At 32.2% G+C, this 16,448-nt stretch overlaps 1 protein-coding gene across 2 annotated transcripts; it reads right to left on the reverse strand.

The window, feature by feature from the left end:
• Window positions 1–2,336: 2,336 nt before the first annotated feature.
• Window positions 2,337–12,831, reverse strand: LOC134689648 (uncharacterized). Of its 2 annotated transcripts, none has more exons than XM_063549617.1 (4): window positions 12,735–12,831; window positions 5,037–5,261; window positions 3,409–3,645; window positions 2,337–2,892 (listed from the first exon to the last, which is right to left on the reverse strand). In XM_063549617.1, exons 2-4 carry the CDS (start codon window positions 5,211–5,213, stop codon window positions 2,341–2,343), a joined length of 966 nt encoding a protein of 321 aa, XP_063405687.1. In that variant the 5' UTR covers window positions 5,214–5,261; window positions 12,735–12,831; the 3' UTR covers window positions 2,337–2,340. The 2 variants fall into 2 exon arrangements, with proteins under 2 accessions (XP_063405687.1, XP_063405688.1); XM_063549618.1 differs by lacking the exon at window positions 12,735–12,831 and adding an exon at window positions 7,190–7,293.
• Window positions 12,832–16,448: the final 3,617 nt, after the last annotated feature.

Raw genomic sequence — 16,448 nt, forward strand, 5'->3', positions numbered from 1 at the left:
ACTCATTGGTCGACCAAGAAACTTTGCAAAGTGTAAAATGAGGTGATCTTTAGAATTCTCAGACAAACAGCCATACACGTTAAAATTTAAAACCATTCCAATTGGTGCCTGCCAGAAATTACTTATTGAAGGTAAAGTTCTTTGTGGACAATTCAAGTCAGACACCACAACTGTTGTTCGTTTTGAAGCAATTAGAGGAGCATTAGATTTAGTAGCCCTGTATGGTACGTCGTCAGCAACTATTTCATTCTCAGGGAATAAGTACGGCTTATGGTCAGTTGATGCTCGAATTGCACCAAGCACCTTTTCATCAATACTTTCAGCTTTGAAAGACTGATGTTAATTCTCTATGACATTGTACTTTATCTGTAGTGTTGTGTTATGCATGTTGTATATACAAAATCCTTATGAAAAGCATAGATATTTTTGAATCAGTTGTAGTATATCATCATTCAACGTTTCCAGTTCATAAGGTGAAAATTTATCAAATCAACTGTTGACAAGGATGTATTACTTGCCTATCGGTAACAAAAATGCAGAAAACAAATTATCTGATTTACCGCAACATTGAAGTGTAACTTTGTAAAACATATCGTTGTCTATTGTAAGTAGTCTCTTTTAAACTGACTTATGCAGAACATAATCAATTCATGTATTGAATTGAATTGTATTGAATTGTATTAGATTTTTAAACAGATATATCATGTTAAAGAGGGGTATTTACGAAAAATACCAGTCGAGAGAATGTTTAATTTCGCGAGCCGTAAGGCGAGGGAAATTCATTCTCAAGACTGGTATTTTTCGCAAATACCCCTCAAGAGCATGCTATATCTGTTTAATTACACCGAATGTTAATGTTCAAAAACGCACTGATGATCGTGACGTTACAAGCGTCCAGTCGGATAGAGTATTTTTTGGCAAATACCGCGGCAGAGAGGGTAAAAAAGGCATATCCTTTCGGTAAATACCCCGGCGGCGTTAAAAAATGAACGATATTCATTTGATAACAGTAAATTGGTGAAAAATACACTGGCTTTCAACCAATCAAAATCCAAGATTCTTACATAAGGTGTAATTAAAATGTCTATTGTTATGCGTTTACTTTTCTACATTGCAAGCTGAAGGACGTCTCCGGGTGCAGGAATTACTCGTTACATTGAAGATCTGTTGGTGACCTTCTGCTGTTGTTTTTCTATGGTCGGGTTGTTGTCTCTTTGATACATTCCGCATTTCCATTCTCAATTGTATTATGTATATAGACCTTATATAGTTCCATACACTCAAGTAACTACAGACGTCCCAGGTCTACTTGTTTTAAACATTGTTGGTTAGTTTTTCTCATTTTCAATAAAACTATGCTTATTTTTAAACTAGTCCCGCAAAATGGAATTTCGTCAGTGAACGATGCAATTAGGGTCAACGACAAAAGAACTTGCTAGAGCATGCATCTTACAAATATTCTATAGACAACTATGTATTGACTGTTTGTCTTACTGATATTGTCCAATTTATATGAGTGACAGAAGTTCACTTTACCCATGAACCTGCTAGAAGGCCGTACGGTTACCTATAGTTGTTAATGTTTGTGTCATTTTGATCTTTTGTAGATAGTTGTCTCATTGGCAATCATACCACATCTTCTTTTTTATAGAACATGCATCTTACAAATATTCTATAGACCACTATGTATTTACTTTTTGTTTAACTGATATTGTTGAAAATGAATCCAATGTATCTCAAAAAGGTGTCAATAGATTATTTTTAAATTCCAAGGGTGGAAATATCTATGTGTGCTGTCCATTTTACATTCGTCAGTTTTCTCTAACTCCTTGACGTTTTGAGAAGTGAAAACAAAACCTTTATTGCATTCTTAGCCATTGTGGACGTTTTAGTTTATTACTCTAGCCGAAAGACGCAATGTTCTTTTGTGTTTATTGAAGATGAAACAAACTTTGATGTCAATAACGATCCATGTATTTGACATTTTCAGAAAAAATAATGTATATTGATTTGTGTGTCGACAAATTATGAAAAACAGACAGACGAACGAAAATAAATGGATAAAAAACTCGCATAACCCTCAATCATACTGAAAGAAAACAGGGTCATAATGTACTAGCTACAACAGAAAGCTCGCATTGTCCTCTGCTTGGAAAACATGTTCTTAATGCGTTTGCTATTCGAAAGGTCATATTATCCTCTGTCAAGCTTTTTTGAAAAAAAGGTGCATAATAAACTCGCTACTGTTAAACGTTTACGAAGTCAGCAGTTTGCTTTATATACTGTTGCTCACATTTAAATAATAGAAACTACACGAAATTTTTTTTTTTTTTATTACAGTTAGCTTATTATTTTTCGTCTGACACTTACTAAACCTTTCCCATAAAATTCGGTTCTTTTGAAATCAAATTGTTCCAAGACTTTTTCCAAAAATGTCCAACTAGTTCCATGGCTTGATATAGCACGAAGTAATATATATTCACTCATTGGTCGATCAAGAAACTTTGCGAAGTGTAAAATGAGGTGCTCTTTAGAATTCTCAGACAAACAGCCATACACGTTAAAATTTAAAACCATTCCAATTGGTGCCTGCCAGAAATTACTTATTGAAAGTAAAGTTCTTTGTGGACAATTCAAGTCAGACACCACAACTGTAGTTCGTTTTGAAACAATTAGAGGAGCATTATATTTAATAGCCCTGTATGGTACGTCATCAGAAACTATTTCATTCTCAGGGAATAAGTACGGTTTATGGTCAGTTGATGCTAGAATTTCACCAAGCACCTTTTCATCAATACTTTCAGCTTTAAATGATGAATTTGCATTCGAATTGATTATGACATTGTACTTATTTTGTAGTGTCCCTTTGTGTGTGTCGTAAAATCTTAGATCCTGTAAAAAACGAGATATGGCAGATTCATTTAAAATATAAAATTAAAAATTCTTCATTTTATAAAGATATCATTGAATAAAAATACTATATTAAGTTTCAGCACTGCAAAGAACCCCTATGCATTGAATTTTTAGAAATCTAACAAAATACAATTTTGACTCTGATTTGGAACAACTTGAAAACAAGGCTCCCAAAATTTTATACATTTTAAATTACACAATTTCTATTTTAAGGAATTTAAATCAAAATTTAATAAAAATCACTTTTGCTACTAAAAGATCAACAACTCAAAAACAGGAAAATGTAACGTCGTGAAAAATAAATTTGATCATCACATGATACAACAGATCCACCTTTGGATAACGTCAAAGTGTTTTCATGTTGGACTTCTGTCCGCCTAATTGATTTATTCCTGGAAAATCCAGAAAAAAGTATTTGAACGACTTAATGCAAAACAAATATATTATTCTCGATCTAAACGGGGGGATTTAGAAGTTTAACTAAGACATACATACTTGTTCTACGATTTTTTTGTATATTCCTTTGTTTATCAATTGAGGTAACGGTGAATGGGTTGTATTTCCTATAGTTTTATGCCACAAGACTTCTGGACGGTAAAGAGGACTGCCTTTGTCCATCCATTTTAACATCATTCCAGCAATGCCATTGCCAGCGTATTCTTTTGAAACTCTCCCTGCCCTAGTAACTATACTGCTCCTGTCATCAACAGATGTCATCAAAGTGAATCCTACCTAAAGTATGAAACAAAATTCAGAAAAAATGGGGAATGTGTCAAAGAGAAAACAACCCGATCATAGAGCAGACAACAGCCGAAGGTCAGCAATGGGTCTACAATGCAGCGAGAAACTCTTGCAACCGGAGGAGTCCTTCAGCTGGTCCCTTTACAAATATGTATATTAGTTCTGTGGTAAAAGACGTCATACTCAACTTCGAATTATACACAAGAAAATAAACTAAAAAATCACACAAGACTTACAAAGGCGAAAAGGCTCCTGACATTGGACAGGCGCAAAAATGCGGCGGTGTTGAGTTTTTCATGACTTTTGAGATCTCAATCCTCAATATCTATTTAATATTAAAAAAAACCAGTTCATTTATTATATTTCACTGCTTCTTAATTTTTGTTTTCTTCATATTTACTAGTTCAACGTATATCAAAAACACACAATTGGCAACAATACCGTAGAAGCCCAAACCAATCAACTATTTTAAGAAAAAGGGAAAATTATAGAAATACTGAACTTCGAGAATGAAGCATGTGACGAGTTGATATGTGATATCTTCCGTATTTCGTTACAACAATATCCTTCCATTTTCACGAATGTGACCCGTCGAATAATACTTTTTATCGGATTTGTATTAAAATAAGCAACACAACGGGTGACACACGTGGAACTGGGTCTGATTCCCTTCGCATGAGATCACCCCCATTTAGTTGTTGGTGGGGTTCGAGTTGCTTAGTCTTTAGTGTTCTACGTTACGTTTATGTACTATTATTTAGATATAGGAAGATGTGGTGTGAGTGCCAATGAGACAACTCTCCATCCAAATAAAAATTTAAAAATTAAACCATTATAGGTTAAAGTACGGCCTTCAACACGGAGCCTTGGCTCACACCGAACAACAAGCTATAAAGGGCCCCAAAATTACTAGTGTAAAACCATTCAAACGGGAAAACCAACGGTCTAATCTGTATAAACAAAACGAGAAACACGTATATATTACATAAACAAATGACAACTACTGTACATCAGATTCCTGACTTAGGACAGGTGCAAACATTTGCAGCGGGATTAAACGTTTTAATGGGCCCAAACCTTCTCCCTTTTGTCTGTTTGTCTTCTTATTTGTTTAGCAATGGTGTTGTTAGTTTATTTACAATCTATGAGTTTGACTGCCCCTCTTGTATCTTTTGCCCCTCTTTGACCAAGTTTTAAGATAAAAGGTATAAATTTAATGACACAATAATCTAACAGGTGGAACACATATGCCGGGCTCTTGTCTTTTATCTGTTTAAATCAAACAGAAATGACATAAGTAAACCAAATACTCTTGTGTTGCAAAGGGAGCTAACTAAACTTGTAATTCGATAAATATTGGTTCATAAAATAAAATATCATACAAATTTATCTCCAATGACAGCAGCATACATCTCGTTGTTTGGCATATCAATCAGCATATGGAAATAATCAGGAAGATAATCACCGCCATTATAAATCTCAGATGGTGGAAATATAGATATCACTTTTTCATAGTCTTCTTTGGTCACTCTTTTGCATCTTATCAGGTTCCTGATCATTACGTTTACTTAATATGCGGTTGAGGTTATAAATTTCTTCATTTGTATCTGTCAATAAAAAATAAAACACCAATCATTTAGATGCTAGACAATTGAATACATAATCGTAGCCTAATAGTAAAAGTGTAAATACGACAAAGTGAAATCGGGTAAATCGCACTGATATCGTAGTAAGGTCTTAGCGAAGTATTTTCCATTGAACTATATGATTGCACCACATACGACATACTTGTCAGCAAAGTCAGGAGCCTCTGGCCTTTGTTAGTCTTGTATGATTTTTAATTTTAGTTTCTTGTGTATAATTTGGAATTTAGTATGACATCCATTATGACCGTGCTAGTTTACATATCTTTAAGGGGCCAGCTGAAGGACACAGCTACATTGAAGACCTATCGGTTGCCTTCGGCTGTTGTCTGGTCTATGGTCTGCTAGTTGTCACTTTGACACATTCCCCATTCCCTTTCTCATTTTTATTCTGTATATGAGAGACGTTATCAAGCATGATTTTGTCAAGCGTAAAACTGTCTCAGGGTAGTGAAAACGACCAGCAATAGAACGATAAACAGATAATCGTTCGCTGCGCTATCTCGGCAAAAAGGTTCATTGTGGCGTGGCTGATATTTACGATATCAATGTGAAGAAACCCCGATAATCTATACCTACTATTTCAAGTTTTTTGTCATAGATATAGGAAGATGTGGTGTGAGCATGACTGCATTACGTTTTGAGCTAGTTAACGGTTTATCGTGAACCACCACTACCATACAGACTTGGTACGTCCTAACCACGTCCACCAAGATCATACTAAGACGTTCAAAATGTTTCATCATTTTTTGAGGTACCGGGATCAGGGAATTTTACCCTCTAAATACCACAGAAAGTCTTTGTTTTGTCAAGGCAGATTTAGCTTTTAAACTTGCAACTGTACCGCTTATGACGGTGACCATATATTAAAACTAGGCTGGCAAAAAATAGAAGAGTCATACGGATTTCAGGGGTTCAACAGTGCTAAATTATTAATTTGTTTTTCAAATAAATTGAAATCCCAAAATAAAATAAGGATGTTCGTAGGTGGGGTTTTGGAATTTGTGTTTAGTTTTTTCCCCATACAATTCTATGTAAATTATTTTGCCCCATAACACTCATTATTTTTTTTCATATACCAAAATTTAATCAGATTTAATTTCTTGGTTTTCTCTCTTTGGGTTTGAGACCCAAATAATACAAATTCAAATATAAGGTAAAAGTCCGAGTCAGCATTTTCCCGCCTTGTTATCAAATGTCTCGAAAAAGAGCTCCATGACCTATCAATATTTATAAATTATTTTGATCCTTTAATTAACTAATGCTTTTCCGGCTTATAGTATCAATTTTCGATTTTTTTTATGTTTATTTTTAATTTCATCTAAGTACATCCCTAATATGTTAAACTTAAATATTTATTATGTTTGTCTCATCGAAATTAGTATCTTCTTTTTTTTTTTTTTTTTTAAATTAACACATTTTCTTTTGCATATTTCTGGATTATTGATTTGAACGTGTATCATAAAGATTTAATTTTAGTTTACATTTATATTTAATTTAATCATTGTGTACAGTTTCATTCTACATTATAATGATCAGACGTCCTCGTACGAAAGATCGTCTAAATTTAAAAACATTTTATATACATAAAAATATACACACAAAAAAAAAAGTGTTACGTACTAGACTGATGCATTATGGACTGCAACGGTTCATTGTACACGTGTTATATATCTGTACACGTTTAATACTTTGTTTACATATTCCACTGTTTCATAGATACATAGGGCTAAGGCCGCATACATGTATATACAATTTTGAATGACTGACCAGTTAAATTTTCTGTGAAATAATCGGCAGTGGAATTATAATTAATAATTTATAAGCATTTAAATCAGCAAATACAACAACAATTTTCCGGAAAATTAATTAAATATTACATGTTTACTTACTTTTAATCTGAAGTAATCTGACTGATGTGAGCTGGGTAGTTTATTTACAGATTATCGATCGTTAACCGTAAAGTGTCGTACACAAATATAACGGTGTATCTCTCTCTCTCTATATATATATCATATATTATAACGGGAAAGATTAACGATTCATTTAACAAGAGATTTGTATGCAGATAAAAATTGTGAATTCATCAGTAAACGTGCGTTATCTTCAAATATATAAATGTCTAGGGACACTACTTTTTGATACAGTTTGTACATTTACATTTAACAAACATTGCACCTGCTCTAATATACAAAATGTATATATTTGTAACAGATACGGGGCGCCGAATGGGACTCTTGTGGTTTTGTACTCAAAATTCAATTTTGTACGGACAAAAGTGACTTTTGTTCAACAAAAATGAGTTCAGTTTAACAAAATTTGTATCATACTACAAATTTGAAATTTTGTCATACAAAATTATCTATCAGCGGACAAAAGTCCCTTTTGTCATGACAAAATTCATTTTTGTTACACAGACTTGACTTTTGTTACCTAATTTGAAAATTGAGCGACAAAAGTCAATTTTGTATTTAAATTAGTTTAGTTTGGTTTCTGTGAACTAATTTGCATACAAAATCGACTTTTGTTACACAAAATTGACTTTTGTTACACAAAATTGACTTTTGTTACACAAAATTGACTTTTGTTACACAAAATTGACTTAAATTGTTACACAAAATTGACTTTTGTTACACAAAAATGACTTTTGTTACACAAAATTTACTTTTGTTACACAAAATTGACTTTTGTTACACAAAATTGACTTTTGTCTCAACAAAATTGACAAAATTGACTTTTGTCTCAACAAAATTGACAAAATTGACTTTTGTCTCAACAAAATTGACAAAATTGAATTTTGTCTCAACAAAATTGACAAAATTGAATTTTGTCTCAACAAAATTAACAAAATTGAATTTTGTCTCAACAAAATTAACAAAATTGAATTTTGTCTCAACAAAATTAACAAAATTGAATTTTGTCTCAACAAAATTGATTTTTGTCTCACGAAAGTCAATTTTGTCATCACAAAAATGAATTTTGTCATCACAAAAATGAATTTTGTCGTTACAAAATTGACTTTTGTCTCAACAAAATTGACAAAATTGACTTTTGTCTCAACAAAATTGACAAAATTGACTTTTGTCTCAACAAAATTAACAAAATTGACTTTTGTCTCAACAAAATTTACAAAATTGAATTTTGTCTCAACAAAATTAACAAAATTGACTTTTGTCTCAACAAAAATTACAAAATTGACTTTTGTCTCAACAAAAATGACAAAATTGAATTTTGTCTCAACAAAAATGACAAAATTGAATTTTGTCTCAACAAAAATGACAAAATTGAATTTTGTCTCACAAAAGTCAATTTTGTCTCACAAAAGTCAATTTTGTCTCACAAAAGTCAATTTTGTATGCATACCTTTAAGACAAAATTGACTTTTGTCATGACAAATATGAATTTTGTCTACACAAATGAATTTTGTCATCACAAAATTGAAGTTCTCACAAAACAAGTCTGTAGCACATAGTTTTGTAAGACAAAAATGATTTTGTTATGACAGAATTGAATTTTGTACAAAACCACAAGAGTCCCATTCGGCGCCCCGTAACAGACTGTTGTCGTTTTTATCTGGTTCAGAAGTGGTGGAGAAAAATCCAATCTGTTGAACTGAGCATTAGTGAGAAAAAGGCTATTCCAATTGACGGACAATTCATAATATTTGTACAACTGGCTAACGGAAAAGGTCTATGATGATAAATGAAAAATAACATTCACCTGTCATTTAACTGTAGTTGACATGTAAAATATTCAGCGCAAATGAAATGCTGATCGGCGCAAATGCAAAACGCCGCTTGAGACAGTAGTATAACAACATATAAACTATATACTATTAGGAACAAATTATTTAAATAAGTTGAAAGGGGCTTAACTTATCAGATCGATACAAAGTAGAAATACACCTCTCAAAACAAGAGTGGACGTGGCAGGGTATTTATGCATCCCAACATTAAAAAGACACCAAGTAAAGATATGAGAGTACTTACTGTTACTGAAAACTATTTCAAAACCATTAACGACTTAAAAAATATCATGCATCTATTATATATATACGACTTATATATCATGCAATTCCATCGATATTTTACTGTTAAAAAAATATGTGCTGTTTTTTTTTAATTTCATTCCCAGATTATGTTCCAACAAGAAGCTTTTCTTTATTCAAGAAGATGATATCTTGATACCAGAAGATAATATCCTGCACCCACAATATAGTTTACTCAGTTAATTTTATGGAAACAAGCTAACACATTTTAACATTCTGCCACCGTAGTACAAAGTATGTGACAGTACACTTACTTTACGATGGTATAATTAAATATAAAAAAGAAGATGTTGTATTATTGCCAATGAGATCAAATGATACATATTAACAGCTGTAGGTCACCGTACGGACTTCAACATTGAGCATACATAATGTAGCTCATACCACATAGTCAGCTGTTAAAGGCCCCGAAAGTCAAACATAAAATCGTGTAGTCAAATTGAATCCTTCATTATTGCCAAAATAAATATGGTACAGCATACATACATGTATTGTTCGAACAAACAGAACTACAAAATGCACCTTTTTCAACTTTTAAAACGAGAAGGGTTTATATCGGATATAAAATAAGCTGGAAATGCCATAACAGTTGGATTTTGATGTGGTTTTTTTTTAATTTTTGACTAATCATTGATTGTTTTGATGTTTGCTTAATCGTTAGTGGCAAATATTTCTGGTATATTCAGAACAACAAAAAGTAACTCAGTTGGTCGGAACTGAATGTGGTAAGGCAAACTAAAATAATAAGTGTGTTTTCTACTACATATTTGACAAAATATGGTAGGTAGGTAGGTAGGGATTTTATTTATTTTGTAATATCATCGCTGGGCTTCCAAAATGTCGTATATGACTTTTTTTGTCTAAACATACTTTTTAACATGATCATCAATCATCTGGGCGCGAGGAAATCTTTGATATTACAAAATAGCATACACAGTTAGACCAATCAAAACATTTAAAATAAGACATATTACAAAATAGCCAATGTCAATTATTTGTAAAGTTTGCTTCCAAAATGTTGTATGGAAACTTGAAAATCGTTGTAAAGTGGCTTTGGGAATAAAACGATTTTACATTAATTTTCTTTATTTCTGTGAAAATAGTTAATTAAAGTTCTTGGATAATTCAGAAATGTTTTTAATTCCACTGCAATTTGCAAAACTGTTTTAGTTCACGTACGACATTTTGGAAGCATGCATCTTGTCAATTTTTTCAAAGCCTGTTTGTGAGATTTTTTTTTTGGAAAAGTTTGTAATTTACAACATTTTGGAAGCCCATGTCAGCGACGATATGTAGGACAAAAATTGCCATGTATCAGCATTTTCCCGTCTAACCTGCATGACTATATGTCTTCACCAAATTGTTCGAAAGATTTAAATTCTCTTATATTCTCTGATACTTTGAACATCATATAAGAAGGTGCCAGCACATCTAATCGTACTTCTGCTATGACATAAAACAAGTAACATTAGAATAGACACAGAAATATCCTAACACTAACCAATTATAACAATGCGTTTCATTCTTACATCTAGTAAAACTGTTTGATGGATAGCACTCTGTCAATTGTCTTGCCAGAAATACATGTTTGCTAATCTGGTAAAACTAGTCAATTGTGCAACTCTTTCTTGGAATGGTATACACAAGTCAACAAAATGATAACAAAAATGGGATGGGCTTTGCTCATTGTTGAAGGCCGTATGGTGACATATAATTGTTTATAGGTTTGTGTCATTTTGGTCTTTTATGGATAGTTGTCTCATTGGCAATCATACCACATCTTCTTTTTATATATTAAGTTTGTCTTGACATCATTCCACGCATTAAAGACAAGACATATGGCCCTCTGCATTGAATAATGTTTCAGGAAGATATTATGCGGGAACTTGGTCCCTTCTTTGTTATTCGTGTTGCAGTCATTCTTTCGTGGTTTTATCAATTATTTTTGCGGGGAACTGCTCATGTTGATATTACAGTATTAAGGAACTAAAATTGAGAATGGAAATGGGGAATGTGTCAAAGAGACAACAACCCGACCAAATAAAAAACAACAGCAGAAGGTCACCAACAGGTCTTCAATGTAGCGAGAAATTCCCGCACCCGGAGGCGTCCTTCAGCTGGCCCCTAAACAAATATATACTAGTCCAGTGATAATGCACGCCATACTAATTTCCAAATTGTACACAAGAAACTAAAATTAAAACTTTAACCTGAAGCGGGACAGACGGACAGACGAACAGACAGACTAGAAAACATAATTCCTATAAATGGGGCATAAATATTTATTTTTGAAAGTGAAAACTTTAACCTGAAGCCGGACAGAAGGACGGACGAACAAACGAACGAACAGACTAGAAAACATAATGCCCATAAATGGGGCATAACAATTTATTGTTGAAAGTGAAACTACTGATTTGTCCAAAATGAAAGTAGGGAGGCAGGACTTATTCAGGACGTCGGGATCGGGTGTTTTTAAGCTCAGAATTTCGGGATGCAAGAATATTTTTATTAATTTCTGGATGTCGGGATATGAATTTCGTTAAAATACGCACCTCGGGATTTCATGTTTTAAGCCCGGGATTTCGGGATCAGGATCCCTCAGACCACCCCTCAATGAGCCTTAATCAGTTATACCGGCGAGATTCAAATCCTACCATTGCCATATTAATATGGCTTTCAAAAAGAAAAGCACTGATGGGTTGTCAAAGAAGCACCTTTTATTAGAATAATAATGGTCTATGAGCAGTTTCATTTATTTCATGTTTGAATCGGTGAAAATTTTTAATTTAATTTGACTTTTACCAAAAAATGCATTGTAGCTGAGACTACTATAACTTATTTGTTATAGTAGTCTCATAGTAGTCTCAGATTAAAGTAAAGGGGATGAATAATTGTGGTATAAAGACAGAAACACGAAAAATAATTGTGTCTAACAGAAAGGAAACATATAACTGACTTCGGAAAAAGGGAGATAGATTTTGATACCTTATATGAAATTCTCCAGTCATAATGTCTTTTACAAAAATTCATCCTACCTCAGTTTACAAGCTCTGTATGCCCGCGATTTCGCGGGTGTGTTCTAGTTAAGTATTAAATTAAGAATTGTATTTTCAAAAGTTATCTTTACGAATAAGTTAATTCCCTTTTTTATAAGTTAAGTATCTTTTATACAAATCATTTACCTAAATATCATTTCAAACTTTGCCTATTATTTATTTAATCTATATTACGATTTTACCTGTGAATATCAATGAGGTTATATCTAATATAACCTCCTTGTGAATATGAAAAAAAAATTCTTTACTGGAAAACATCTTTTAAGTCTATTAACTTGTTTCTTCTAAATTTATAAAACGAATTACTAAAACAATGTTAACCTATTTACTAACCTTAAAAGACAATCTAGTCTGCTAAATACATTTAATTATTGGTTAATAATCTAATGAACCAAATAGTTTTGCAATACTTATATAGCAGACTTGACTTTAATTTGACACATAATATTTTATTACTCAATACAATAGCTTTCTCTAATCTCTTTTAATAAACAATGAATTATATCAGATAAAGGTAGAATTACTCAATCTTAATTGTTCAAGTCTATTAATTTCAAAAGCATACACAATTATATTTACGCCTTCGAAGCTGACGCATTTATCAATTAGCTGGGGGACATTTTTGTGACAACGTTAAAAAATATGCTTAAAAGATTAAACACTTTACATTTTTATTTTTAGGAAATAGTCTATAAACAAGTTAAACTTTCTTGAATTTGTTTTACTCACGTTTATTTTTCTGTCATTTAATTTTACAATTAAATGATAAGGCCACACCAATTTGATTCCTTGTTCGACGGACCCGCCCGCACCTATTTTTTTTCAAAACAGAATTTTTTTATTTTTATTATATTCCCGCTTCCCGCATCCGGAAATGAAATCATGTTCATTTCCCGCACCATTTTTTTTGTAAATATTATAAAAAGATCGCAACATTTGTTTATAAAATCACAGTCTAGCCTTTATATAACGATTTTTAACCTATCAGTACCCCCACAACACTGTGAATATCTGCGAGAATATTTGTTTCAGCATGAAACCAATTTATTTCACCTGGGAGTGCTCCGATATAAATATATAACCGGAAATGCCAGTACAGAACAAAACGTTAGTTTCTTTCCCCCTAATTTGTATTCCCTATAAAAAATGTTCGTTGTTAAAATAAAGTACAAAAAACTTCTGAAGGATTTGCCTTCAACTGCAATTATAATGTATGGTGACGATCATACCCACTACAGGTTTGTGCACCTGTCCAGGTTTATTCAAGGACCTGTCGTTCAGCCGATATCGTTTGTTGATGTGATTCATTGGTATTTTACCGTTTGGAAATATAAATTAGATCGTTGGTTTTCCTGTTCGAATTGTGTACAAAACTAAGTTGTGGTCCCTTAAAGGTTGCTGGTTGGTCGGGTTAAAAGCTCTGTGTAAAAGGCCGTACTTTGACATATGTTTGTTCTTATCAGGTTGGGAACAACCTTCCCTCAGACAGGGGTCATTTTACCATGTTTACTGAAGTAGAAAAGAAAATAGAAATACATTTTGTACTAAGGATTTGTATAGTGCTACTATACAAAACCTTTGACAACTTAGAATTTTTTACTTAAAAAGAGGAGAAATACATTATAATTTAAACAACTTTTCTAAAAGAAGGATGGGTCCACATATTTTGAATAATATCAAGGACTTAAAATAGATATACGTCCCTGATAATATTAAACTGTTAAAGTAAATGTGTTAACACAGTTAAAGTCCAGGAATATTACAAAATTCTTGGGCACGTTTTGACCATTTAATACCAAATATTATAGTTCTTTGGGGAAATATTAGCCTATTTGTACTTAAAGTGTTTTTACAAAAAAAATATATTATAACTTATATAATGACCCCTCATAAAAGGGATATTCATAACATTAAGGGGTTGTTCTGAACCTGATTATGACTTGGATGGAGAATTGTCTCATTGTCAGTCACACATACATAGACCAGATTTAATTATTCAATTATTTCTTGTTGAACAGCATGAACAGGGGAAAAATATTTCATAAATTAAAGAAATGTCAAGGTACAAGTGATAAATCAAGTTTTAATATAGTCAAAACCTACTATTTTATGTTTACAAAAAAAAAAATATAATCGCTCGCCTCTACTTTTTAAGCTTCGCCTCAATAATTTGCAAATTAAATATTTTTTTATTAAAATTTTCAAATCGCTCGCTCGCCCCAATTTTTGAAGTCCAAAAATCCGTAGAACAAGAAATTAAATTGGTGTGGCCTAAATATTCCTTTGAACTTCTGTGCATGTTTCCATTATCCAACAAAACTTTATATGTAATTTATTAATACATGTTATCTTTAAATATCACGCATTTTCATCGTTATAAAGAGATAAAATATATCACTTTGGAATCGAATCGACATTCTCTGAATGCAATCCTTGACATGTATCAATTATTAATTGTGATCAATCTTTATTTGTTGGTGCTGATGCAAAATTGAAACAGTGGAACACGGTGAACATTGCTTTATGTATATACATGTAGTTCCGGAATGATTTAGAAATTTACGTGGTTGGTTAAAAAACTGTAATTGAACATACTTTTTCATAAACAACAGATTCTTTTCACAGACTCTCATCCATCCTTAACGAGGTATGGCCATGCATTTACAGCATGTGTACTTCTCATTCTTATACAAAGATCCTAAAATAATTTTAATCGAGGAACGAGACAGTGATAAACTAAGTAACAGTCAAAGAAAGAATCCTGGTATCTATGATCGATGAGTAACACTACAGGGAGATAACTCTGTACAGTCAGATAAACGTTTTAATTACGTGTGTTGAAAAAGGAATATTAAGCTTCTCAATGATCAAAATTGATGTTTGTCAAACTGCTGGGATCTTTTATTAACATGTCTTGCGAGCCATGTATCATGGAAACACAATCCTTAGAACGTAATATCAACCACAAATAGCAATTCGAAGAATGAAATGGAATCTACAGTTCCATGTTTTAGTTAAGATAATTTTCACATGTTGGCGGCTATTTTGAAATTGTCCACCATTTGAAAATAAATTAAAGTTTGAAATACCGCCATGACTTCCTTTCAACGTTAAATCACATCATGTATGCTTTAAAAATATTTGATTTGAATATTATTTGTTGTAATTTATAAATGGTAGTGAGATTTTGACTGATTGGCAGCCATCTTAAAAATGGCCACCATTTTTTTATTTTTGAGGGTGTGTCCATAGTTTAAACTGACTACCATATATAGATCTACAATTGTGCAAATTTTCTTGCTTTTATCATCAAACCAACAATTCTTCTGAAAAAATGCACGAATCAGCTTCACTACTAAGCTAGTTCATGAGAACATTTTCCTAAATTCAAAAGAATGGTTACGTAAATGTAAATTTGAATAGAAATGTGTAGACATACCACGCATTTATCTTTTTTCATAATTCTTCAATAGCTCATAAAATGTTATATACAAAAAAAAACAGTAAATTCTATATTTCTTTAAGGTGGGCATGATCGGTAAAGCAAAGAAATGAAGATAACAGTTAACATGGAAATGTCCTCTGCTTCTCATTCAATTGAATACAAAATTAGGTCGGTCTATCGGTCGATAGGTCAGTTTATATTCATCTGTGCTTTAAGTCACTGTTGCCGATTTTAATTTACCGAATGAGATGTATTTTCAAAACATCTGGGTACTAACTAAATCATAGATAGAAGAAATTGTGGTAGGAGTAAAAATGAGAAAACTGACCATCTAAGACCAAATTCAACAAAAGGAAATGTTATAGGTCAAATCAAGGTCTTTTACGAGTAAGTTATGCTTATTTAGAAAAAGAAGTAATATATGCTTACTTATCGAATCGATTTGAAAAATCCGCGGATTGTATTTCAAAAACAAATAAATATATATCTCCTTTACATGTTCAGATTAAAATTCATTCCTACTGGTGCTTTTGAAAAATAACTTCTGTAAGTAAAGTGTGTCGTAGGCATCATTCACTATAACAAAAGTTCGTTTTAGCAAT

Source organism: Mytilus trossulus, chromosome 11, assembly GCF_036588685.1.
Source record: "Mytilus trossulus isolate FHL-02 chromosome 11, PNRI_Mtr1.1.1.hap1, whole genome shotgun sequence".
In the NCBI taxonomy this organism is placed as follows: domain Eukaryota; kingdom Metazoa; phylum Mollusca; class Bivalvia; order Mytilida; family Mytilidae; genus Mytilus; species Mytilus trossulus.

What these genes read in the sequence shown, in the direction of transcription:
- LOC134689648 (XM_063549617.1), bottom strand. Translation starts at nt 5,213, where the DNA reads ATGATCAGGAACCTGATAAGATGCAAAAGAGTGACCAAAGAAGACTAT. An exon ending in CTGTCATTGGAGATAAATTT is followed by an intron (nt 3,646 to 5,036) that starts GTATGATATTTT and finishes TTCATACTTTAG; the next exon opens with GTAGGATTCACTTTGATGAC. An exon ending in ACAAAAAAATCGTAGAACAA is followed by an intron (nt 2,893 to 3,408) that starts GTATGTATGTCT and finishes CGTTTTTTACAG; the next exon opens with GATCTAAGATTTTACGACAC.